This window comes from Nycticebus coucang, chromosome 11 (genome assembly GCF_027406575.1).
Source record: "Nycticebus coucang isolate mNycCou1 chromosome 11, mNycCou1.pri, whole genome shotgun sequence".
NCBI lineage: Eukaryota > Metazoa > Chordata > Mammalia > Primates > Lorisidae > Nycticebus > Nycticebus coucang.
In genome coordinates this window covers 59,010,414-59,036,926 of record NC_069790.1, presented here as the reverse complement: position 1 = coordinate 59,036,926, position 26,513 = coordinate 59,010,414, and the positions used below count along the sequence as shown (strand labels likewise).

The window sequence follows — 26,513 nt, the reverse complement described above, 5'->3', positions numbered from 1 at the left end:
TATAACTTTATAAGAAACTATCAAACTGTTTTCCAAAGTGGTTGTACCATTTTGCATCCCCCCATCACTGTATCAAAGTCACAGTCACTCCACATTTCAATAGCTTTGGTATTGGCTGATTTTAATTTTAGCTATTCTAATAGCTCATTATAGAGTTAATTTGTACTTCTCTATTGATTAATGTTATTGAACATATTTTCTTGCATTTATTTGCCACTCATATACAGTCTTTGTAAATTATCTATTCAAAATTTATACAAATTTTGGCAGCACTCTTAGCTCAGTGGTAGGATGCTGGCCACATGCACGGAGGCTGGCAGGTTCGAACCCAGCCTGGGCCAGCTAAACAACAATGACAACTGCAACAGAAAAATAGCCAGGTGCTGTGGCGGGTGCCTATAGTTCCAGCTACTTGGGAGGCTGAGGTCAGAGAATAGCTTAAGCCCAAGAGTTGGAGGTTGCTGTGAGCTGTGACGCCACAGCACTCTACCGAGGGTGACATAGACTCTATCTCAAAAAAAAAAAAGTTATACAAATTTTTATTGTTGACTTCTTAATTTTGTTTTTAGGGTTTTTTTTTTATAAATTAAGCAAATATTTTCTTCTAGACTGTGGCTTTTCTTTTTCTTCTCTTAAAAATGCCTTCCAAAGAGTAGAAGTTCTAATTTTGATAAAATCCAACTTGTAAATTATTTTTATTATTTGTGGATAATTTTATAAATTGTGGATTGTGATGTTGGTGAATTTAAGAAATCTTTGCTAAGGTTCAAAGATTTATCTTCTATGTTCTTTCTAAAAGGTTTATAGCTTTAGCTTTAACATCTAGTTTTGTCGTTCGAGTTAATTTTTCACATTTAGTGTGTGGGATCAAAGTTGTGTAGTGGTTGTTGCTTTTCTTTTGTTTTCTTTTGGCTTTTGGACATGCAGTTGTTCTAGTACCACTTGTTGAAAATACTATCTTTCCTCCTAATTTCCCTCAAGCAAACTTCTTGCCTCAGCATCGCAACTAGCTGGGACTACAGGCACCTGCCACAATGCCCAGCTATTTTTAGAAATGGGGTCTTATTGTTACTCAGGTTGGTCTCAATGTGAGCTCAAGTAATCCACCCACCTTGGCCTCCCAGAGTGCTAGCATTACAGGTATCAGCCACTGTGACTGGTTACCTCTTTGTTTTCTAAAATAAAAAACTATCCTGGGATTTTCATAAGAACTGAGCCAAATTTAGAGATAAGTTTTGCAAGAACTAACTAATATTGAGGCTTCCAATTTATGAAGAATTTCTCTCCATTACTCAGGTTGTGTTTCAGTAATTTTATCTCTGTGGTTTTTATCATACCAATCTTGCATACATTTTGTAGGAGTTATTCACAACTTTTTCATGGGTTTTTGGTGCTATTTAAAGTTGTACTCTAGTGCTCGCTTCGGCAGCACATATACTAAAATTGGAACGATACAGAGAAGATTAGCATAGCCCCTGCGCAAGGATGACACGCAAATTCGTGAAGCATTCCATATTTTTTTGAAACTTGGTATACGGTCTGTGAAGCTAGTGAATGATGTCCCATGAATATATCAATGTACACAGCTATGATTTAATAAAAATTAATTAATTAATTAATTAAAGTTGTACTCTAAAAAAAATCCAATTTCCAATCATTCATTACCAGTCTTTAAAAATACGATTGATTTTTATGTATTAACTATATATGGCAATCTTACTAAACTTACTTATTAGTTGTAGTAGATTTTTGTAGATCCTCTGGGATTTTCTTTTCTTTTTTTTTTTTTTTGTAGAGACAGAGTCTCACTGTACCGCCCTCGGGTAGAGTGCCGTGGCGTCACACGGCTCACAGCAACCTCCAACTCTTGGGCTTACGCGATTCTCTTCCCTCAGCCTCCCGAGCAGCTGGGACCACAGGTGCCCGCGCGCCCGCCACAACGCCCGCTATTTTTTTTGGTTGCAGTTTGGCCGGGGCTGGGTCCGAACCCGCCACCCTCGGCATATGGGGCCGGCGCCCTACTCACTGAGCCACAGGTGCTGCCCAGATCCTCTGGGATTTTCTACCTAGACAATGTATCTCTATTATCAGAGACAATGTTTTCTTCTTCCTTCCCAAGCTATTTAATTTTTACTATTTTTTCCTAGCTTATTGCACTGAGTAGGACTAGTGAGAATTGCTTTATTACTGATCATGGTGAGAATTAAATCCTTTACTATTGAATGTGATACCAGGTGTAAGATTTTTATAGGTTAAAGAAGTTCTCTTCTAGGGTGGCACCTGTGGCTCAAAGGAGTAGGGCGCCGGCCCCATATGCTGGAGGTGGCGGTTCAAACCCAGCCCCCGCCAAAAAAAAAAAGAAGTTCTCTTCTATTTCTGGTTTGCCAAGAGATTATTTTGTTGTTTGTTTTTGAAAATCATGAATAGAAATTATGTTTTGTCATATGATACTTCTCTAGTGAGAAGTACAAGCAACTCTTCTTAAGACTATTCAGATGGTGAATTACATTGAGAGAGACCCAGTCCACATTGGTGGCTTCCAGGGAATGGAGGGAGAGGAGAGCAGGGAGCAATTGCTTAATAGTTATAGGATTTCCTGCTGGGTTAAGGAAAATGTTGGGAACTAAATGGAAGTAGTATACCACAATGTTGTTGTACATGGTTAATGTACTAAATGTTACTGAATTGTTCACTTTAGAATTGCTAATTTTATGTGATGTGAATTTCATTTTTGTAACTAAAGCACACATATACAACTAAACACAGCATAGCCAAACTGCTGAAAATCAAATATAAAAAAGAAAATCTTGAGGTTTGGCACCCGTAGCTCAGTGAGTAGGGCGCTGGCCACATACATCAAGGCTGACAGATTTGGCAATGACAACTGCAACTATCAAATAGCCAGGAATTGTGGTGGATGCCTGTAGTTCCAGCTACTCAGGAGGCTGAGGCAAGAGAATCGCTTGAGCCCAAGAGTTTGAGGTTGCTGTGAGCTGTGACAGCACAGCACTCTACTGAGGGTGACATAATTAGACTCTGTCTCAAAAGAAAAAAAAAAGAAATCTGAAAGCAATTAGTGAAAAACAATGCAAGAAAAAGGAAAGGAGTAACAGTGGGACAGAGAAAAAATACTAAAATGGCTTATCTAAATCCAGTCATGCCAATAATTACATTAAATGTTAATTAAACATTCCAATTACAAGGCAGAGATTGGCCAGGCGCTGTGTCTCATGCCTGTAATCTCAACACTATAGGAAGTCAAGGCCAGTGGATTGCCTGAGCAAAAGTGAGACCTTGTCTCTACTAAAAATAGGAAAACTAGCCAGGCATTGTGGGAGCCTGTAGTCTCAGCTCCTCTGGATGCTGAGGTAAGGGGATTGCCTGAGCTCAAGAGTTTGAGGTTGCTCTGAGCTAGGACGCCAAGGAACTCTACCCAGGGCAACAGAGTGAGCCTCTGTCTCAAAAAAAAGAAAAAGAAAAAAAGAAAGAAAGAAAGAAAAAGAAAAAACAAGGAAGAAAGGCAGAGATTTCCATAAAAGACAAAAAAGCAAGGCCAAACAAGGTTGTCTACTAGAGGCGCACTTTAAATAATAGACATGGATATGTTGAAAGTAAATTGATAGTAAAGATAAACCATAAGGACAGTAAGCATAAGAAAGCTGGAATGGCTATATTAATATGAGATAAAATACTCTTCAAGACTTTTGTTTGAATAACATGCTTATAGTATGTTATCCGCTTTTAAAGTTTCATTCAGTCCTCAAACCAAGAATATGACATAGGTTTTCCTGTTAGCTTCATTTTATAAATGGAGGAAACATTAAAGGATAAGACTTGAACTCAGCCCTTCCACCTTTAAGCCCTGTACTTTTCGTCATATATATCCAGCAATAAGAACTGGTGACTGGGTATGCTAATTGTTCAGGTATTGTCTCCTAGCTCCAACTTCATTCCTGTGGGCTTCCTCACCAGTTTTTCCTATGTCACCTCAACAACTCTCTTTTACCCCACCAGCAGCAATGCCTTTCCACAGCAATAGCTGAATGCAGTTTGCAGTTTTTCTAACACTTGGAGAACCAGCTCCACGCCTCCACCCCCAGCCCCAAGCTCAGAGAACACAGCATCTGCCAATTAATGCTCCTACCTCAGACATCAGAGTTTACCACTGCTGCCCCTTGTTCTAAGCGTCTAAGTTGTTTTTGTATTTGGGGGTTTTTTTGTTTCTATTTTTGAGGCGGAGTGTCACTTTGTCACCCTAGATAGAGTACTGTGGTATCATAGCTCACAGCAACCTCAGACTCTTAGGCTCAGAAGAGCTTCCTCCCTCAGCCACTACAGGCACCTGCCATGATGCCTGGCTATAAGATTTTTTTTTTCCATTTTGTTTTGTTTTTGAAACAAAGTCTCACTCTCTTACCCCAGGCTAGAGTTTCATGGTATCATAGCTCACAGCAACCCCAAACTCCTGGACTCAAGCAATCCTCTTGTCTCAGCCTCCAGAGTAGCTGGGACAACAGGCGCACTGACACAATGCCCTCCCAGTTTTTCTATTTTTAGTAGAGATGGGCTCTCACTCTTGTTCAGGCTGGTCTTGAACTCTGGAGCTCAAACAATCCACCTATCTCAGCCTCCCAGATTGCTAGGATTATAGGCATGGTGAGCTGTTGTACCTGGACCAACAACGTTCTATGTTTTAATAATTTCAACTTCTCTTTTTTCACAGCCATGGAGATAATTATTGCTTCCTGCTATTGTTACCTCTATAATTTTTGACTCTTTTAATCCTTCCAGTTATGTAGCACATAAAAATTTACTTAGTCATTAACCAGGTGTGCTTCCTGTTTTCTAATTGGACCCTGACTGATACAGTGGGTTTTATGTTTTTTGTTTGTTTGTTTTTGTTTTTGTTTTAGAGACAGAGTCTCATTTTGTCGCCCTCAGTAGAGTGCCATGGTGGTGTCACAGCTCACAGCAACCTCCAGCTCTTGGGCTTAAGCGATTCTCTTGCCTCAGCCTCCCACGTAGCTGGGACTACAGGCGCCCGCCACAACGCCCGGCTATTTTTTGGTTGCAGTTTGGCCGGGGCTGGGTTTGAACCTGCCATCCTCGGTATATGGGGCTGGCGCCCTACTCACTGAGCCACAGGCGCTGCCTGATACAGTGGGTTTTAGTATTTTCTAATTCTGATGGAGACCGAAAGAGAACTGGCTAAGCTTGCTGAAAAAGCATATGATGTTCCTTCCCATTCTGTCCTGATGCTTCTAATCGGTGGTTTTATTCTCCAATAGGCCGGGAGGCTCAGATTGGCTTTTTAATTTTTTTTTAAATGCAGAAATAGCAGATGAATGGAGTATGTCCTACACTTGGACAAAATAGATATCCTCCCTAAAATATGGTAAAACTTTGTCATAACCACAGATAAAAATTAAAAAAAAATCAATTGCAAAGTTGACTTTTTGCAACTTATTATGAATAAAGTGGCTATGAAATAACCAGAGCAAACTGGACAGCAACTGTATTGGGAATTTGGGGCATTCCGGAGACAAATGTCAGTTACATTATATCTGACTAAGTATTATGTATTACTACTGTAGGTTTTACTACTAGAATTATTGTAGCAAAAGAGATGAGCTTTGTGTTTAATCTGGAAATCCTTTAAATTTAATAAGATGAGTTTTGGTTATAAAAGCTACTTCCAGCTGAAAAACATAATCCCGTAAACGCAACTGTTCATGCAGTTAGCTGATAAAAACCACTATGGAGATCAATTTGTCAAAATCTGGTGAAGTTGAAGATGTACATGGGCTCTGATCCAGCAATTCTACCTACAGCTTTTTCTTCTTTTTTTTTTTTTTGAGACAGTCTCATTTTGTCACCCTTGGTAGAGTGTTATGGTGTCATAGTTCGCAGCAACCTCAAACTCTTGGGCTCAAGCGATTCTCTTGCCTCAGCCTCCCAAGTAGCTGGGAATATAGGCACCTGCCACAACGCCAGGCTATTTTTAGAGATGGGGTCTCACTCTTGCTCAGGCTGGTCTTGAACTCCTGAGCGCAAGCTACCCACCTGCCTCAGCCTCCCAGAGTGCTGGGATTACAGAGGTGAGCCACTGCGCCTGGCCCTCTACCTACAGCTTTATGCTCTAGAGCAGTGGTTCTCAACCTTCCTAATGCCACCACCCTTTAATACAGTTCCTCATGTTGTGGTGACCCCCAACCATAAAATTATTTTTGCTGCTACTTCATAACTCTAATTTTGCTACCATTATGAATCATAATATAAATATCTGATATGCAGGATGTATTTAGGCAACCCCTGTGAAAGGGTCATTCGACCCCCAAAGGGGTCGCGACCCACAGGTTGAGAACCGTTGCCCTAGAGAAACCCAAACAGACATATACCAGAAACATGTACAAGGTTGTTTACAATAGCAAATAAATTAGAGACAACCTAATTGTCTGTCTCCAGGATGAATTGTTGTTGCTTTACCATATAATTGAGCATTATATGTCTTTTAAAATAAATGAACTACGTCTATGTATATATTAACATGGAATGATTTTTAGAAATATAATGAATGCGAAGCACAAATTACCAAGTGGTCTGTTATTATACAGATTACTCTGAAATATACTTTATCATTTTGCAATATGATATAATAATAGGATTAAAAAACTCAACAGTACCACTTTTCCATGGAGAGGGATATGTAAGTATTAAAACATTATTGAAACATTATTGAACATTATTAATTTCAGTATAGTGGTTACTTCTAGTAGTATTACTACTTTATTTCTTAACAATCAAAAATATCTCAATATTACAAAATATTAACATCCTATATCTGGGAGTATTTACATAGGGATTTACTATTTTCATAACAGAAATTATTAAGAAAAATATCAGCCTAGTATTTGTTGTGTCTTGGGAAATCTTTTCTGATTAGTTTGAGTGATTTATTTTCTTTTCTACAATGTGATTTTGATTTGATTATTGTAGCACTTTGTAAAAGATCGTGTGTAAGGTATTAGAATATTGTAGGGTATAGGACTGGGACCAGGGGAGCCAACAGACAACGGAGAGCAGAGAAGCTGCTGACCTGAGGTTGCATAGGTGTGTGTAGAGGAAAAGATGAGGTCAGGTTCAGAAAGGGAGGAAACACTGAATGACTGTGTTAGGCAGAGAATTGAGACAAGAAATGAAAAGGTATGTTCGGCTTCCCCCACTGGATTATAACCTGGGGTAGCAATTGGACCTTATACTTAGCTTTCGTTTTCTAAGAGAGCCATTTCTCACCAATGGGCACTTAATACATTATGTTGGCTGTCTCCCATTCTGCATCTTGTCAGCAAAACTTGCAACCCAGACATTTATACTCTTATTGATTATGCTTAAAACTTACCACTCAAGTTTAGTTGCCGGAGATCATTTAAAGATAGAAAAGATGGTGGAAGATAACTTATTTGATTATTGTGTGCATATAAACTAACCAAATTTCTCAGTTCTCCTATATTTCTTGGAATCTCTCTGATTTCATTATTTGAGACATCAAGTTCTTTAAGTTGAGTCATATTAGACAGCTCTTCTGGAAGACTTGTTAACTGTAACAAAGATTAAATAATTATACTTTTATAAATACATATATATTTGCATGACTAAAATTTTTTATAAAATCAAATCAAGGGAGGGAGTTCTTTTTCGCTTATTTTTTGTCTTAAACAGGAGATAATTTCATTATGACACAAATTATTTGTGATCGACTTCCTCTTCTAGCTTAAACCCACAGGAGACTGGGTGGCACCCCCGTACCTCCCCAGCGTGACCAATGCCATCAATTCAACACTATGGCTTGCTAGCCCACTTTTCTCACTCGCCCAATGCACAGTGTTCACCACTTCCTTATCCTATTCTTCTCTCCCTAAACCTGCTGCTGCTGTGGCTTCTCCTTCTCCCTGAAGTGTTTCCCAGCCACTCCATCCCACATTCCATCTCTTTACTCTTTCTCTCATCAGCATTGCTCTTTATTCATCCTTTGTGTGTTTTCCTAAGACTCTTAAATTACATATACACATGTTCTGTGATTTTTGTGTATGTGTCCTAAGCACAGTGCATTTTTAAGTAAATGTTCAATAATGGAGTCACACAGTTTGGCAATGTGGCCTCAAATAAAAATTCCTACTACAAGAAGTGTTGCACATAATAGGAATTAAAACACTCTGTTAAAGCGAAGAGGACATAGAGATTGAGATTTAGTTCTGGGAATAAAATACAACAGAACCTCCATGATTGACCACCCAAGGCACTGTAAGAAACTGGTCAACATATGGACGTTGTCAACGGAACTCGGCCTACTGTGCTGATAGGTACATGTGGTACATGTTCGGTTTATGAAAATGAGGTCAACTTAAGGAGGTGGTCAAAGTAGGGAGGTGTCAGCTATGGAGGTTCTACTGTACATGCAAATGAAAACAGCAGGAAGCAATAGGTAATCCAGTACCAAAATAAAGAATGCAAGTAATAATAGACGAATGAAAGTTTAGAAAAGGTAGATCAGTACAAATCAGGGAACTAAAGAAAAGCTTCATGTAGCAAATAGAACCTGAATAGCGTCTTAAGAACGATTAGCATTGAATGGAAGTCATGGGACACTTCTGGCTAAATATATATTATGCATGAAAATGGCCAGTAAAAAGCTGACCAGTTAAAAGCGGCGCCTGTGGCTCAGTGAGTAGGGCGCCAGCCCCACATGCCGAGGGTGGCAGGTTCAAACCCAGCCCCGGCCAAACTGCAACAAAAAAATAGCCGGGCTTTGTGGCGGGCGCCTGTAGTCCCAGCTGCTCGGGAGGCTGAGGCAAGAGAATCGCTTAAGCCCGGGAGCTGGAGGTTGCTGTGAGCTGTGTGAGGCCACGGCACTCTACCGAGGGCCATAAAGTGAGACTCTGTCTCTACAAAAAAAAAAGAGGTAATGGGGGGCGGCACCTGTGGCTTAGTCGGTAAGGTGCCGGCCCCATATACCGAGGGTGGTGGGTTCAAACCCGGCCCTGCCAAACTGCAACAAAAAAATAGCCGGGTGTTGTGGCGGGCGCCTGTAGTCCCAGCTACTCGGGAGGCTGAGGCAAGAGAATCGCTTGAGCCCAGGAGTTGGAGGTTGCTGTGAGCTGTGTGATGCCACGGCACTCCACCGAGGGCCATAAAGTGAAACTCTGTCTCTACAAAAAAAAAAAAAAAAAAAAAAGGTAATGGGAAGCAGAAGGAGATGGTGCAAGGAGAAAGGAGCATGGAACCAGGCTGCAGGAAAACTGGAGAGCCTGGCCTATGAAGTAGAAGTCAGATCAAGACAGGCAGGCAAGTCCATTATTTGACATTCATTTAAACAAATATTCTTTTTTGTTGTTGTTGTTGCAGTTTTTGGCCAGGGCTGGGTTTGAACCCGCCACCTCCGGGCTATGGGGCTGGCACCCTACTAACAAGTCACAGGTGCCGCCCTAAAAAAATATTCATTAACTACTTGTTCAACATGTATTAGGGGAAGTGTCTGTAAACAGTGCAATAATAGGACTATTATAGAAAGTACACCCCTGCTAGGAATCTTTCTTCAGCAAAATACAAGCCCTGTGATTAACCTGATTTATCTTCAGCTGACTGTTGAGTGACTACCTGATATATATATATATATATTTAGTTTCTTTATTTTATTTTTATTAAATCATAGCTGTGTACATTAACTGATATTATATAAATTAATTCTTTGGGCATTTTCTTCTCTACCCCAAGGGTATTATCAAAGTAATATTTTCAACCACATAGATCCTCTTCTTCTTTCTAAATTTCAGTTAGGTTTTTATCTTATTATTTATTTTTTTTTGTAGAGACAGAGTCTCACTGTACCGCCCTCGGGTAGAGTGCCGTGGCGTCACACGGCTCACAGCAACCTCTAACTCTTGGGCTTACGCGATTCTCTTGCCTCAGCCTCCCGAGCAGCTGGGACTACAGGCGCCCGCCACAACGCCCGGCTGTTTTTTTGTTTCTGTCCCAGTTTGGCCGGGGCTGGGTTTGAACCCGCCACCCTCGGCATATGGGGCCGGCGCCCTACTCACTGAGGCACAGGCGCCGCCCTAGGTTTTTATCTTATTTTTTTATTTAAATAGATTTAGAGGCACAAGTGGTTTTTGGTTACATGGATAAACTGTATAGTGGTGAAATCTGGGCTTTTGGTGCACTTGTCTCCTGAATAGTATACATTGTATCCAATAGGTAATTTTTATTTTTATCTATTTCTTTATTTTTGAGACAGGGTCTCACTTTGTCACCCTCAGTAGAGTGCTTTGGCATCATAGCTCACAGAATCCTCAAACTCTTGGGTTCAAGTGATCCTTCTTACCTCAGCCTCCTGAGTAGCTGGGACTACAGGTGCTCACCATAACGCCCGGCTATTTTTATTTATTTATTTTATTTTATTTATTTATTTTTTTTTTTTGGTAGAGACAGAGTCTCACTTTATCACCCTTGGTAGAGTGTTCTGGCATCACAGCTCACAGCAACCTCCAGCTCCTGGGCCTAGGCTACTCTCCTGCCTCAGCCTCCCCAGTAGCTAGGACTACAGGTGCCCGCCACAATGCCTGGCTATTTTTTGTTGCAGTTTGGCTGGGGCCAGATTTGAACCCACCACCCTCGGTATATGGGGTCAGTGCCCCACTCACTGAGCCATAGGTGCCGCTCCCGGCTATTTTTCGTTGCTTATTTTTTTATTTCTTTACTTTTTTTTTTTTGTTGAGACAGGGTCCCACCCTATGCCCCTGAGCAGAGTGCAGTGGGCGTGGTAGCTCACCACAACCTCAGACTCGGGCTGCGGGCACCCCGCTGCCTCAGCCTCCGGAAGCCGCTGGGATTACAGGCGCTCGCCGCGGCGCCCGGCTGGGTTTTTCCATTTTTTTCACGAGTCGGGGTCTCACTGTCGCTCAGGCGAGTCTCGAACTCCTGAGCTCAAGCGATTCTCCCTCCTCAGCCTCCCACAGTGCTGGGATTACAGGCGTGAGCCACCGCGCCCGGCGCTCCCGGCTATTTTTAAAGATGGGGTCTCACTCCTGCTCAGGCTGGTCTCAGAAATTCTGAGCTCAAACAATCCACCTGCCTCGGCCTCTCAGAGTGCTAGGATTACAGGCAGGTGCCACCAGGTCTGGTCCAATAGGTAATTTTTTTTTTTTTTTTTTATGGTATATACTTTCTTTTTTTTTTTTTGTAGAGACAGAGTCTCACTTTATGGCCCTCGGTAGAGTGCCGTGGCCTCACACAGCTCACAGCAACCTCCAACTCCTGGGCTTAAGCGATTCTCTTGCCTCAGCCTCCCGAGTAGCTGGGACTACAGGCGCCCGCCACAACGCCCACCTATTTTTTGGTTGCAGTTCGGCCGGGGCCGGGTTTGAACCCGCCACCCTCGGTATATGGGGCCGGCGCCTTACTGACTGAGCCACAGGCGCCGCCCCCAATAGGTAATTTTTAATCCATCACCCTCCCCACCTCTCCTAGGATATTCTTCTTGAGAGGAGTTCTTATAAATTATTTTTTCCATTTGGTGACATTGGAAATGATGTTGCAATGATGTGGACTGGTTTCCTTTGGCAGCCACCCACTTTGAGTAGGCAATCAGAATTCCTGACAGGCAAGTATGATCATACATTGAGAATAATTCTCTGGAATGACGTCTGATGGTTTTGATAAGGCCTGCTAAAAGTGAGGAGACTGAGACACAGATGATAGTCCAGGAGGCTCCTGGCATAATCTAAGCATGCAATGGGGACTGCCCATGGACCAGGAGATGGAGACAGTGACATTGGAAAATGAGGCAGATGATTCAAGAGCTTTTTCAGAGGAAAAAATAAGATTATTTTGGTATAAGATTAGGTATAAATGGTGATTGAAAAAGAACAAAGATGATTGCATGATTTTTAGCCTGGCAGGTCTGAAGAAAGTTCAGAAATGGAGAATTTTTGAAGGGAGCTATTTTGGAAGAAAAATGACTTGATTTTGAAGTTAAGTTTGAGACAACAGAAAAACAAAACATGAAATCGCCAGGAAAATTTGTGAACTATGAGGCACTCCTGCAAGATCAGCTCCAGTAATGTAGGGATCATGTGAAATGTAAGTGACAGCAGGTGTGGGGAGGTCTAGGAAGGAGTGAATAGAAGACAGAAAGTTGGCTGAGTGAGGTGGCTCACGCCTGTAATCCTAGCACTGTGGAAGGCTGAGGCAGGTGCATTTCTTGAGCTCAGAAGTTTGAGAGACAAGCCTGAGCAAGAGTGAGATCTCATCTCTACAAACAACAAAAACAAAAACAATAATAATAATGATGATGATGATGAAAACTAGCCGGGCGTTGTGGCAGGCGCCTGTGGTCCCCGCTTGGGAGACTGAGGCAAGAGGATTCTCAAGCCCAGGAGTTTGAGGTTGCCAGCGCACTCTACTTAGGATAACAGAAGGAGACTTTGTCTCAAAAAAAAAAAAAAGGAAAAGAAAAGGAAAGAGAGAGAGAAAGAGAGAGAGAGAGAGAGAGAGAGAGAGAGAGAAGAGAGAGAGAGAGAGAGAGAGAGAGAGAGAGAGAGAGAGAGAGAGAGAGAGAGAGAGAGAAAGAAAGAAAGAAAGAAAGAAAGAAAGAAAGAAAGAAAGAAAGAAAGAAAGAAAGAAAGAAAGAAAGAAAGAAAGAAAGAAAGAAAGAAAGAGAAAGAAAGAAAGAAAGAGAAAAGAAAACAGAAAGTTATGGGCACAACTTTAGTGATAGCCACAGTTAAAAGGAGGAAAAAGTAAGAGGGTTATAAATTAGTCAAGGAATTAATTGTTGATTATATTATAGAACTAAAAAGTGTCTGTTAGTACAAGACTATTTATTTATTTTTACTTATTTTGAGACAAGACCTTCCTGTGTTGTTCAGACTAAAATGCAGTGTCATCACAGCTTACTGCAACCTCAAACTTCTGGGCTTAAACAATCCTTCTGGCTCAGCCTCCTGAGTAGCTGAGACTTACAAGTGTGGGCCACCATGTCTGATTATTTTTTGTAGACTCATAGTCTCTCTATAATGTTCAGGCTGATCTCAAACTACTGGCCTCTAGTAATCATCCTGTCTCAGTCTCCCAAACTGCCAGGATTACAGGCATAAGACACTGTGCCTGTCCAATAGCAACTTTTTTTTTTTTTTTTTTTTTTTTAGAGACAGAGTCTCACTGTACCGCCCTTGGTAGAGTGCCGTGGCGTCACACGGCTCACAGCAACCTCTAACTCTTGGGCTTACGCGATTCTCTTGCCTCAGCCTCCCGAGCAGCTGGGACTACAGGCGCCCGCCACAACGCCCGGCTATTTTTTTTTGGTTGTTGTTGCAGTTTGGCCGGGGCCGGGTTTGAACCCGCCACCCTCGGCATATGGGGCCGGCGCCCTACTCACTGAGCCACAGGCGCCGCCCTTCCAATAGCAACTTTTTAAATGCAATGAAAGATGTATTACTATTTATTTATTCCATCTACATAAGCAAGTATTCTCTACAGTAGCCTTTTTGGAAAGGTATGTAATAGATGTTATGTTGGAAATGGTCAAATAAGTTTGGGAAATATGGATTAAATAGAGATAAACTAATTTCTTTAGTGAAGGAACTCTTCAGAGCTTTAAATAATCTAATATTTATGGTAATTCTTTAAGAATCAAGTGCTTCTCAAAACTATTTGATAATATAAGCTTCACTTTTTTTTTTGAAGTTTTTGGCCGGGGCTGGATTTGAACTCTCTATTTATTTATTTATTTAGTATGGGGCCAGCACCCTACTCCTTTGAGCCACAGGTGCCGCCCTAAGCTTCACTTCTTAAAAAAAAAAAAAAAATTTTTTTTTTTTTTTTTTTTTTGCAGTTTTTGGCCAGGGCTGGGTTTGAACCCACCACCTCCGGAATATGGGGCCAGCGCCCTACCCCTTTGAGCCACAGGCGCTGCCCTTAAAAAAATTTTTTTTTAAGAAGCAGCTCACTGGACTAGGGTTTTTGGAACATAGACTTTGGAAGTCTCCTTTAGATAATGGCCCAGCATTAAAGATAGCCAAATAATAGCTGTGCTCTTTTCATTCATTATGATCTTAATACAAAGTAATGCTCTACTTTTAAAAAGGTGTTTTTGGCTCAAGCCGCTAAGGCGCCAGCCACATACACTTGAGCTGGCGGGTTTGAATCCAGCCTGGGCCTGCCAAACAACCATGATGGCTGCAACCAAAAAATAGCCGGACGTTGTGGCCTGCGCCTGTAGTCCCAGCTACTTGGGAGGCGGACGCAGGAGAATCGCTTGAGACCAGGAATTGGAGGTCGCTGTGAGCTGTGATGCCAGAGCATTCTACCCAGTGTGACAGCTTGAGGATTTGTCTCAAAAAAAAAAAGATATTTTTATAAAATCTACTCTTTGAGTAAAAGAAAATTGCTGAATTAGGGCAGCGCCTGTGGCTTCGTGGGTAGGGCACCAGCCCCAGCCAAATTGCAACAAAAAAATAGCCAGGCGTTGTGGCAGGCACCTATAGTCCCAGCTACTTGGGAGGCTGAGGCAAGAGAATCTCCTAAGCCCTGGAGTTGGAGGTTGCTGTGAGCTGTGTGACGCCACGGTACTCTACCGAGGGCGATAAAGTTAAACTCTTGTCTCTGCAAACAAAAAAAAAAAAAAAGAAAGAAAGAAAGAAAAGAAAATGCTAAACTTTAAGGCTATAAGTAAGTTTATTCTGGTTGATCTAGCAATTTTTTTTTTTTTTTTTTGAAACAGTGTCTCGCTCTGTTGCCATGATTTGAAAGTTGTGGCATCATTGCAACTCGCTGCAACCTCAAACTCCTGGGCCCAAGTGATCCTTCTGGGCCAGCCTCCCAAGTAGCTGAGGCTAAAGGCACTTATGCCATGATGCCCGGCTAATTTTTCTATTTTTAGCAGAGATGGGGGACCTGCTCAGACTGGTCTCAAATTCCTGAGCTCAAGCAATGCTCACACCTCGGCCTCCCAGAGGTGCTAGGATTACAGGCGTGAGCCAACGCGCCTGGCCAAATCTAGCACTTCTTCAGGGAACATTACCTAAGGAAATAATCTAAAATTTGAAAAGGCTATACTTATGAGGAAACTCGTCACAGCATTATTATTATATGAAGAAAAATTATGATATTATTAAATGCCTAACGGAGGATTAGTTATATAAATCATGTATTGGTTATATCAATTACTGGGAAGACTACACTATATCAAGGAGAAATGCTTATAAGTTAAGTGAAAATAGAAGAATTTAAAACTAAATGTAGTCTTTTAATAAATGCTCATAAAATTATATACATAACATAAAAAAAAAAGAGTAAAAGTAAGTTGCATTACAAAGGTATGCTTGTAGGTTGATTGTTTTTACTTTTTTCACTTGTCCAAATTTTCAATAGTGTGCTTATATGACATTCATAACTTTAAACTCCTTTTATAATTAAGCTGAAATAAAAAGAAATCTATAAAATTGTTGTTTTAATTGCTTTACATTTAATTCTAATGAAATATTTTTCTATAAAGCTTTTATGTTGAGAAGTGATTGTATAAGGCTTATTTGGAAGGAGGTAAGACCTATTTTTCACATAAGACAGTCCAGCTAAGTTTAAGACACACACACACACACAGCTACAGTGCAGTTTAGATTCTGAAATCCTCCAACAGCTCCTTCCCCTCAAAGACCTCAAATATTAATATCAGTCTCTTACCTTTCTTCCATTTATCTGACTTATATTTAGCTCTTCCAGTGATTGAAGCTGGCATAGTTGAATAGGAAAACATATAAATTGATTGCTTGCGAAGTTTAATTTTTGAATTCCTTTTAAATTACAGATTTCTGAAGGGATATTTTGTAATTGGTTTTCCGAAAGATCAAGTACTCGCAAATTTTCTAAAGTACACAGTTCTCTAGGGAAAATTTCAAATTCATTATAACATAAAATAAGTACATGAAGTGATATCATATTGGAAATAGATGGTGGAATTTTGCTTATTTGGTTTTTACCAAGATCCAAGTATTTAAGATTAATAAGAGAACAAAAGTACTCAGAAAATATGAGGAATTTGTTTTCATTAAACTCTAAATGAAGCAGTTGTTTATTGAAAGATATATCTGCGGGTATTTCTGAAATATAATTTCCATTAAAGCTCAAATAATAAAGAGAATCTAAAGCACACAGTCCCACTGGAAAATACATTATTTTATTATAATTCAATTCAATTTTAGTTATTTTTTGGCAGTTTTTTATTTCAATGGGAACATCTGTGATTATATTTCCTGAAAATTCTAGACTGCATATGTTATGAAGATGTAAGATATCTTCAGTTATTCTTACCATATGATTTCTGTTTACGTGGAGTTTTTTTAAATTTTTAAGCTTATGGATATTTTTAGGAAGTTCTGTTAACTTATTATCACTAAGACTGAGACATTCTAACATTATACAATAAGAAATTTTTTCTGGTATATTTTTCAATAGATTTTTATCAAGCATAAGAATCCTAAGTTCCCTGAAATTCTCAATTTTGTTTGAAATAGCTTCCAACTTATTGTCAGCTAGTTGGAGTTCTTTTATTTTGAGTAATCGAAAAATCTGCACAGCCAAAAATGTAAGTTTATTGTGATCCAGTAAAAGTTTTTCTAAATTTTTAAGTTCCTTAATTTCTTTTGGCAAACTCTTTATCAGGTTTCCAGTAAGGTCTAGTGACATTAACTTTGGAAGGAAACACAGAGCTTTAGGAAATATTGTTAATTGATTATATTCTAGATTGAGAACCCTTAAGTTTTTTAAACTAGGCAGAGTGTCTGGTATATGCTTTAACTTATTTTTACCCAAACTTAAAATTTCCAAATTTCTAAGACTTGCTAAGTCAGAAGGAAAATTCTCAATGTAATTGTTATCAAAAAAGAGTTGCCTGATATTCCCAAGCTGTGATATCTCTGTAGGTATGTGTGATATTTGGTTGTGACTGACATTTAATATCCTTAAATTATGGAGTAAGTGAATTTCAGATGGAAGTGATAATAACTCATTTTCTTGCAGGGATAGAATTTCAAGTCCTAGCAGGTCACTTGAGTCTGCTCCATCAAAAGTTTTGATTTGATTCTTATCTAAATAGAGATACTTTGTATATTTGATTTTTAAAATGTCCTTGGGGAATTCTTGTAAACCCTTGGCCACAAGGTTAACTGTAAAGTTATCTGACTCTACACCAAGCTGTTTCTGATTTTCTTCAGAGACTTGTGCAGTAACTTTTCCTTCTGTTTCACAAGATAGGAAGCTACTGAAACCTGGATATTCTGCAGTTATCTCAGTAAGTAATGGTAAACTTTGTGAAGCTTCTGTTTGGGACAGTAAGCTGGCATTTCTAGAGTTTGTTTCAGAAAATGTAATACTTTTCTTTGGTTCTTCATTTTTCTCAGATGTACTTTCAGAGGAAGTTGTTGACGCTAATATAGCCTCTTCAGGATGTGCTTCATAAATCTGGTTGGAAAGCTTCTCTTCCTGGTTATCAGAATCTTCACTTAACAAGTCTGATGTTTGTTCAGTTAATCTAGGCTCCTCTGCTGACTGTGACCTAGATCCTTTCCTCAGTGTACTGGAGCTTTCCTCTAGCTCTTCTGATGTATCCTCCTTTTCAGACATCTTATATGCTGATGTGTTTTATACCAGTTCAAGATTGTAACCTGATTTTAATTTTCATGTTTTTTCCTTTGAATCTACAAAACAAATGTTGACATTAAAAGAAAAGACATAATACAGATGTCAAAATTATGGATGAATTTTAATACATATTCTATAACGAATAATTTAATAAACATGAAAACAAACCAATTGGTTACTTTCACAACAAACCAATTTTGTATATGATTCTGGGTTAAGGATAGCTTATTAGTGGCATGTATTTATCACATGTTATTCTTGAAATCACATTAAAATTAAAGAAAGGAATAAAAAGGATGAAAGAAAGTGAGAAAGGAGATATTAGGGAATGAGCCAATTCAATACATTTTTGGAGGACAGAAAGGGGATGGATACCCAGTGACCTACAATGACACATGTAGAGAGTGCTGTTCGCACTGTGGACCTTGTAGGTCCACAAAGCTACTAAAGTATTCCACTTGTAGTACAAGTTCAGTACATTATGATAATTTTCCAATGGGTAGAAGTGAAATGGCTTAAGAAAGGGAATGCTTTCTGTAAGAGTAAACTAGAAGTGAAACAGTCCTTGCATGGACTGCAGCCAATTGAGTCTATTGTGCAACTCTTGAGGTTCCAGCACCCCCTGCTGAGCAGCACCACCCCTCAGAGGACTGGGTCCCAGCTCTGTAGGTCCCTCCTCCAAGCTTGTCCCTCCTTCCCTCCTTCCTTCCCTCTCTCTTTCTCTTTTTCTCTTTTCTCTCTCTCTTTCTTTTCTTTCTTCCTTCCTTTCTTTCTTTCTTCATGTCTATGTTTTATTTTCCTTTATGTGATTTTTTTGTGAAAAATTACATTTTCAAAGAATTGGCCCTTACAGAGCTAACCTTTCCAAAAATGAAATATAATATCCAGATTCTCAAAACTCACAAAACCAACTGGAAATGTCTGATTTTCAGTCAACAGTATTATGCTCAAGTCAGTTTCACATGAAAATAATAGTCTATAACTAATTTCATTAGTCAAATTTGAATTCTAAATATTACTAGAGACTACAGTTATTATCAACTGTGTGGACAATTCTCTTATTGCTGAATTGTACATTATAATTTTTATTTGGCAACTTTTATTTATCAATTACTACCATGGGACACCTAGAAAGATTTATATTAGTTCATTATTTAAATGAATGATGCTAGAATAGGAAAGCCTCTAAACATGCCTAATAACAACAACAACAAAAAAATCAAGCTTGTCATTTCTAACATCCCAATCTTCTCCCATTGTCCTGTCATCCTCAAGGATGGTAGCTACTTTCTATATTTACTATCTCTGTGTTACTGAAGTTCTTTCTTTACCTTTTGGTCCTCCAACACTTGTCTAAGCAATTCCCTAAATAAAAATCCTGTCAATTCAATTCAACTGGTATGATTTCAGTATTTCACAAACTTTCTCTGATAATAGGAAAAAAGAGAACATTTTCCAACTTGTTTTATGAGGTTAGCACTAAGCTTGACGTCAATATCGAACAAGGACAATATGAAAAAAAAAACTGTGGGCGGCGCCTGTGGTTCAGTGAGTAGGGCGCTGGCCCCATGTGCCGAGGGTGGCTGGTTCAAACCCAGCCCCGGCCAAACTGCAACAAAAAAATAGCCCGGCGTTGTGGCGGGCACCTGTAGTCCCAGCTGCTCGGGAGGCTGAGGCAAGAAATCACTTAAGTCCAAGAGTCAGAGGTTGCTGTGAGCTGTGATGTCACAGCACTCTACCCAAGGGCAGTACAGTGAGACTCTGTCTCTACAAAAAAAGAAAAAGAAAACTGTAGGCCGATTTTAGTCATTAACAAAACGAAAAAATTCTAAACATTACAGGCCGGGCGTGGCAGACCCCGCCTGTAATCCTATCACTCTGGGAGGCTGAAGCAGGTGGATTGCTTGAGCTCATAGTTCGAGGCAAGCCTGAGCAAGAGCAAAAGACCCTGTCTTACTAAAAAAATAGAAAAACTAGCTAGGCATTGTGCGGGTGCCTATAGTCCCAACTGCTCTACTCGCAAAGCTGAGGCAAGAGGATTACTTGAGCTCAAGAGTTTGAGGTTGCTGTGAACTATGATCCAAGGTGACTGAGACTCTGCCCGCCTCCCCCCCCCCATGAAAAGAAAAAAGAAAGCTGCTCTAAATATTATAAAGATGGCATACACAAAAGGCTAATATTTCATGACTAAGTTGCATTTATCCTAGAAATAAAAAGTCTCCCATCAAATAAAAGCTTAGGATTTAGCTTTTGTCTTCACTGTTTCGATTCTGTCAAACATTAAAAAAGAACTGATACCAGTTCTACTCAAACAACTAAAAAAAAATTAAAGAGGAAGGACTACTTTCCAACTCATTGTATGAAGTCAGCATTACCCTTATACCAGAACTAGACAAGACCACACATAAAAAGAAAACTACAGGTAAATATCATTGAGGAACATAGATGCAAAAATTCTCAACAAAATATTAGTGAACTGAATTTCAACAACAGATCGAAAAGATCATTCATCGTGATCAGTTGGCATTTGTCCCAAGGATGCAAGGATGATTCAACATATGCAAATCAATAAACATCATACATCACATCAGCAGAACCAGGAAAAAAAGAAAAAGATTGTTTCAATATATGTTAAAAAAGCTTTCAATAAAATTCAACACCCCTCCATGATGTAAACCCTTAACAAACTGAATATAGAAGGAACACACCTAAAAATGGATCATATATGACAAACTCACAGCAAACATCATACTGAATAGAGAAAAATTGAAAGCCTTTCCTCTAAGATCTGTAACAAAACAAGATGCCTACTTTCACTGCTTTTATTCAACATAATACTGAACATCCTGGTCAGAGCAATTAGGAAATAGAAAGAAAAAAAAGGCATCTCAATTGGAAAAGAAGTCAAATCACCCTTGCTCACACAGGACATGATCTAATACTTAGAAAAATCTAAAGACTCTATAAAACAACTGTTAGAACTGACAGACAAATTCAGTAGAGTTGCAGGACACAAAATCAAAGTACCATCAATGGCATTTATGTACACTAATAGCTAACAGTCTAAAATGAAATCAAGAAGGCAATCCCATTTAAAATAGCTACAAAAAATATAAAATACCCAGAAGTTAACTTAAGAAATGACAGATCTAGACAAGCAAACTATAGAACATTGATGAAAGAAATGAAGAGGACACAAAAGTAGGAAAGACATTCCATGATTATGGATTGGAGGAATTAATATTGTTAAAATGAAAATGCTACCCAAAGCAATTTAAAGATTCAATGCAATCCCTATCAAAATACCAAGGGCGTTCTTTATTGAAATAGGAAAAACAATCCTAAAATTTATTTGGAACTGCAAAGGATCCTGAATAGTCAAAGCAATCCTGGTTATAAAGAACAGAGCTGGAGGGAGAAGGCAAGAGAGTTGACTAAAGACACTGGTCAATAGATCATCTCAGGAAAAAGCAAAAGTTTGAGATGAAAAAATATAGCCCAGGTATAATTCTGAAGGAAAAGTGCCAGAACCTCCAAGAGACCCCACAGGAAGAAATTGCAGAGCAGAACAAGACAAAGCAAGATTTTGGCAGAGAGATACCCCCGGGGAATTTGGAGCCCCCTTGAAATAGTAGCTGGGGGGAATTTGCTTTTCCCCACCTCACACCTCTGGCAAACTGTAGGCTCCGGGGCTTTGGAGAGCTTCTTTACCCTCTCCAGCCCAAACACTGCTGCTGACAGTAAACTGGGAGCTTCTTGAGAACATAGCACCAGGCTGCGAGCTCCTCACAGTCACTTCCCCTCACGGCAGAGCCAAGCTGAGGCAGCAGATGCCACACTGCCTTTCTACCCAGTGCATACCTTTGTCCTGCCCAGGAAGCTACAGCCCTTCAGTTTTCTTGTCACTGGATCCCATACAAACCTTCCCAATGGGCCCACTCAGAGTGGGTTTCAGGGGTATTGTGTGATCCCAGAGCCTGAACATTTAGGGCAGGCTGCCTTCAGTGCAGAGGAGAGTGCAGCAAGCCAAGTGGGCCATCAGAACAAAGGGACCAGAGTGCCAGTTCACCTCCATTCAGACTCTTCTCTTTTTCCCCTTCCCTGCCCACAGCTGCTGATGCGGCCATGGAAGTTCCCATACTGGTCAGCACGGGTACCCCGAGGATGATTGAGCTGGTGCTCCCAGGGGCAGCTGGTTCCTTTCTGTTGGCACCACCCACCCTGCTCACAGAGAATGGGGTCATGTTCTTCCTCTTAAAGATCTGCAGTAGGCAAAGGGATACTCGGACTGTGAGCTCCCTGCCTGCTGCCCCTCCATGGTGCTGCCCACCTGGCTACTGCAGAAGAGCAGGTCATATCCTGAAGCAGTAGGACATAAGCCTGCTTAAGCACTCCACAGACAACATGAGATTAGCTCAGTTCTCCTTGGCGCAGTCAGGGATTGAACTTGGAGGATCAGATAGGTTGGATCCCCTATCCTTAGGACTCAAATGTGTCACTCAGCAGCACAGAGGAAAGATTTGTAAACTAATAGCTGGTGGTGAGGAAGCCCATGCTAGCAGAACTAAAAGGGGAGTACCATGTGATCCTTGAGTTAATGACAAAATCAAGATGAAAATAAGTAAATTTTCTTTCTTTTTTTTTTTTTTTTGTAGAGACAGAGAGTCACTTTATGCCCTTTGGGTAGAGTGCCATGGCATCACACAGCTCACAGCAACTTCCAACTCCTGGGCTTAAGTGATTCTCTTGCCTCAGCCTCCCGAGTAGCTGGGACGACAGGAGCCCGCCACCATGCCCAGCTATTTTTTGGTTGCAGTTCAGCCGGGGCCGGGTTTGAACCCGCCACCCTCGGTATGTGGGGCCGGCGCCTTACCGACTGAGCCACAGGCGCCGCCCGAAAATAAGTAAATTTTCAAATTGAATGACAAAGGTAACACAAGCTGCCAAAATCTATGGGATATAGAGAAAGCAGTGCTAAGGGATGAGTTTATAGACTTAAATGCTTAACGTTGAAAACACAGAAACATCACAAATTAACAAAATAATGTTGAAGCTCCGGTGGCAAAATCATTTAGTGTGCAGTACTTGAGCCCAAGAGTTTGAAGTTGCTGTGAGTTATAACATGCTACTACACTCTAGCCTGGGTGATAGAGTGAGAATCTGTCTTAAAAAAAAAAAATACTGGAAGTTCTGGCCAGACTTATCAGGCAAGATAAAGAGGGCATCTAAATCAGGAAATAGGAGGTCGTACTATTCCCTGTTTTTCAATGATATAATCTTGAATTTAGAAAACTTAAAGGCTCGGCGCCTATAGCTCAAGCAGCTTAGGCGCCAGCCACATACACCAGAGCTGGTAGGTTCGAATCCAGCCCAGGCCTGCTAAACAACAATGACAACTACAACCAAAAAATAGCTGGGCTTTGTGGTGGGCGCCTCCCAGCTACTTGGGAGGCTGAGGCAGTAGAATTGCTTAAGCCCAGGTGTTGGAGGTTGCTGTGAGCTGTGACAGCACACCACTCTACCCAGGGTGACAGCTTGAGGCACTTTCTCAAAAAAAAAAAAAAAAAAAAAACGAAAAAAGAAAACTTAAAGACTCCACTCCTAGCATTGATAATTCAACAAAAGTCTCAGGTTATAAAATCAATGTACACAAATCAATAGCATTTCTATATACTTAAAAATGTCCACGCCTGTAATCCTAGCCCTCTGGGAGGCAGAGGTGGGTGGATTGCATGAGCTCACGAGTTTGAGACCAGCCTGAGCAAAGAGTGAGACTCCATCTCTAAAAATAGTGGGCCTTGTGGCAGATGCCTATAGTCCCAGCTACTGGGGAGGCTGAGATAAGAGAATCACTTGAGGCTAAGAGTTTGAGATTGCTCAACTCTACTCAGGGCAACAAAGTGAGACTCTGTCTCAAAAAAAAAAAAAAAAAAAGGATGTCAAGCTGACAGTCATATCAAGAACTAAATCCTGGATGGGTGTGGTGGCTCACGTCCTTAATCCTAGCACTCTGAGAGGCCTAGGCGGGTGGACTGCTTGAAGTGCTCAGGTATTTGAGACCAGCCCCAGCAAGAGCGAGACCTGCTCTCTAAAAACAGTCATGTGTTGTGTATTGTGGTGGACACCTGTAGTCTCAGCTACTCTGGAGGCTGAGGCAAGAGAATTGTTTGAGCCCAAGAGTTTGAGGTTTCTGTAAGCTATTACTCAATGGCAATCTACCAAGGTCAAGAAAGTGAGACTCTGTCTGAAATAAATAAATAAATAAGTAAATAAAAGAACTAAATTCCATTTACAATAGCTGAAAAGAAAATACAATACTTAGGAATATACTTAACCACAGAGGTGAAAGATCTCTACAAAGAGCACAACAAAACATTGATGAAAAAATTCACAAATGACACAAAGAAATGGAAAAACGTCCCAAGTTTTTGGGACGAAAAATGATTGGAAGCATCAACATTGTTAAAATGTCCACAATGCCCAAGTGATAAAGAGATTCAACACAATTATTATCAAAATATCAATGAAAAAATAATTCTAAACTTAATATGAAATCCTTCCAAAAGCCCAAATAGCCAAAGCAATCTTAAGCAAAAAGAATAAATCTGGAGGCATCACATTATCTGATTTCAAATTATACTATAGGGCTATAGTAACCAAAACAGTATGGCACTAGTATCAACGTAGAGACATAGACCAATGGAACAGACTAGAGAACCCAGAAATGAAACCATATATCTATGACCAACTGATCTTCAACAAAGCAACCAAAAACCACACTGGGGAAAGGATGAATTCAATGAATTGTTCTGGGAAAATTGGGTAGACACATGTACAGGAATGAAACAGAATCCCAATCTCTCACCATACATGAAAATTAAATTAAGATGGATTAAAAATTTAAATAAAACCTAAAACCAGAGAAATTCTAGAATAAGATGTAGGAAGATTCTTTTAGATACCAGCCTAGACAAAGAGTTTCTGACTTAGACCTGAAAGGCAAACACAGCAACAACAAAAATAAATATATGGGAATTAAATAAATTAAAACATTTACGCACAGCAAGGCAAATAATAAACAGAGTAAGCAGACAGCATACAGAATGGGAGAAAATATTTTCAACATATATAGCCAACAAAGGACCAATATTCAGAATCTACAAAGAACTCAAACAAATCAGAAAGAAGAAAACAAATAATCCTACTAAAAGGTGAGCAAAGATAAGAACTGAGTTTTTTTTTTTTTAAAGAAGATAGATGAATGGCCAATAGACTAATGAAAAAATAGTCAACATCACAGCTCCTTAGCTGCTTGAGCTACAGGCACCAAGCCTCCCCCTTAACATTTTATTTTTTTTATTTATTTTATTTTTTTGTAGAGACAGAGTCTCACTTTATTGCCCTCGGTAGAGTGCCATGGCATCACACAGCTCACAGCAACCTCCAACTCCTGGGCTGAAGCGATTCTCTTGCCTCAGCCTCCCGAGTAGCTGGGACTACAGGCACCCGCCACAACGCCCAGCTATTTTTTTGGTTTGCAGTTCAGCCGGGCTGGGTTTGAACCCTCCACCCTCGGTATATGGGGCCGGCGCCTTACCGACTGAGCCACAGGCGCCGCCCCCCCTTAACATTTTAAAATAAAAATATATGCTGGGTGTGGTGGCTCGTGTCTATAATCCTAGCACTCTGGATTGCTTGAGTTCAGGAGTTTGAGACCAGCCAGAGCAAGAGTAAGACTCACTCTCTACTAAAAATAGAAAAATTAGTGAGCATTGTGGCGGGTGCCTGTAGTACTAGCAACTTGGGAGGCTGAGGCAGGAGGATTGTTTGAACCCAAGAGTTTGAGGTTGCTGCAAGCTAAGATGCTACAGCACCCTACCCTGGGTGACCCTGTCTCAAGAAAATAAGAAAATAAAAAATAATAAGATAAAAAATATTTTAAAAGATTAAAAATATTTTCTTAAAAAAATAGCATATACTACAAAGCCATAGTAACTGTAACAAAGTCACCATAGTATAGGCATTAAAACAGACACACAGACCAGTGGAATAGACTAGAGAACCCAGATATAAATTCATACATTTATACCCATTTCATCATTTTTGATAAAGGTGCCAAAAACATACATTGGGGATAGGACAATCTCTTCAATAAATGGTACTATAAAAACTAGATAACCACATGCAGAAGAATAAAACTAGAATTCCACATCTCACCATACACAAAAATAAAATCAAACTGGATTATAGATTTACATCTAAGAAATGAAACTATGAAAGTAGTAAAAGAAAACTTTGAGAAAACAGTCTAGGTCATTGGTATGAGCAAAGCTATTTTGTGTAAGACCTCAAAAACACAGGTAACCAGTTCTTCCTTGAAGTGACCTGAGGTGATCTGAGAAAATGATTTGCTACTCACTTGACCCAGAAAACAAGGCAAACTCATGCAAGTCAAGAAGAAATTCAAATCTTCATGTTCACTTCAAGAACATATGTGAAGGGCGGTGCCTGTGGCTCAAAGGAGTATACTGGCCCCGTACACTGGAGGTGGCGGGTTCAAACCCAGCCCCAGCCAAAAACTGTAAAAATAAAAAAAAGAAGATACATGAAACTGCCCAGGTCCTTAAGGGTATACATATACAAAAAGCTACCAAGTATTTGAAGATGTCACTTTGAAGAAACAGTGTGTACCATTCTAATGTTACAGTGGAAGATGGTAGGCCAAACAGTGGAGCCGGACAGGGTCAGTGGCCCAAAAAGAGTGCTGAATTTTTGCTGCACATGCTTAAAAATGCAGAGAGTAATGCTGAACTTAAAGGTAT

The 26,513-nt window shown here is 40.1% G+C and overlaps 1 protein-coding gene and 1 non-coding gene across 2 annotated transcripts in view; one reads left to right on the top strand and one right to left on the bottom strand.

The window, feature by feature from the left end:
- LRRD1 (leucine rich repeats and death domain containing 1) overlaps positions 1-26,243 on the bottom strand; it is a 41,152-nt gene extending 14,909 nt beyond the window's left edge. Inside the window, exons 1-3 of the mRNA XM_053608482.1 lie at positions 26,111-26,243; positions 15,736-17,747; positions 7,400-7,598 (exon numbers count right to left, since the gene is read on the bottom strand). Coding sequence (XP_053464457.1) covers positions 7,400-7,598; positions 15,736-17,673 — 2,137 coding nt within the window. The 5' untranslated portion in view covers positions 17,674-17,747; positions 26,111-26,243. The remainder of the gene's footprint in view (positions 1-7,399; positions 7,599-15,735; positions 17,748-26,110) is intronic.
- Positions 1,414-1,520, top strand: LOC128560468 (U6 spliceosomal RNA). Its single transcript, XR_008372967.1, has one exon. It is a non-coding gene; the product is annotated as a U6 spliceosomal RNA (small nuclear RNA).
- Positions 26,244-26,513: the final 270 nt, after the last annotated feature.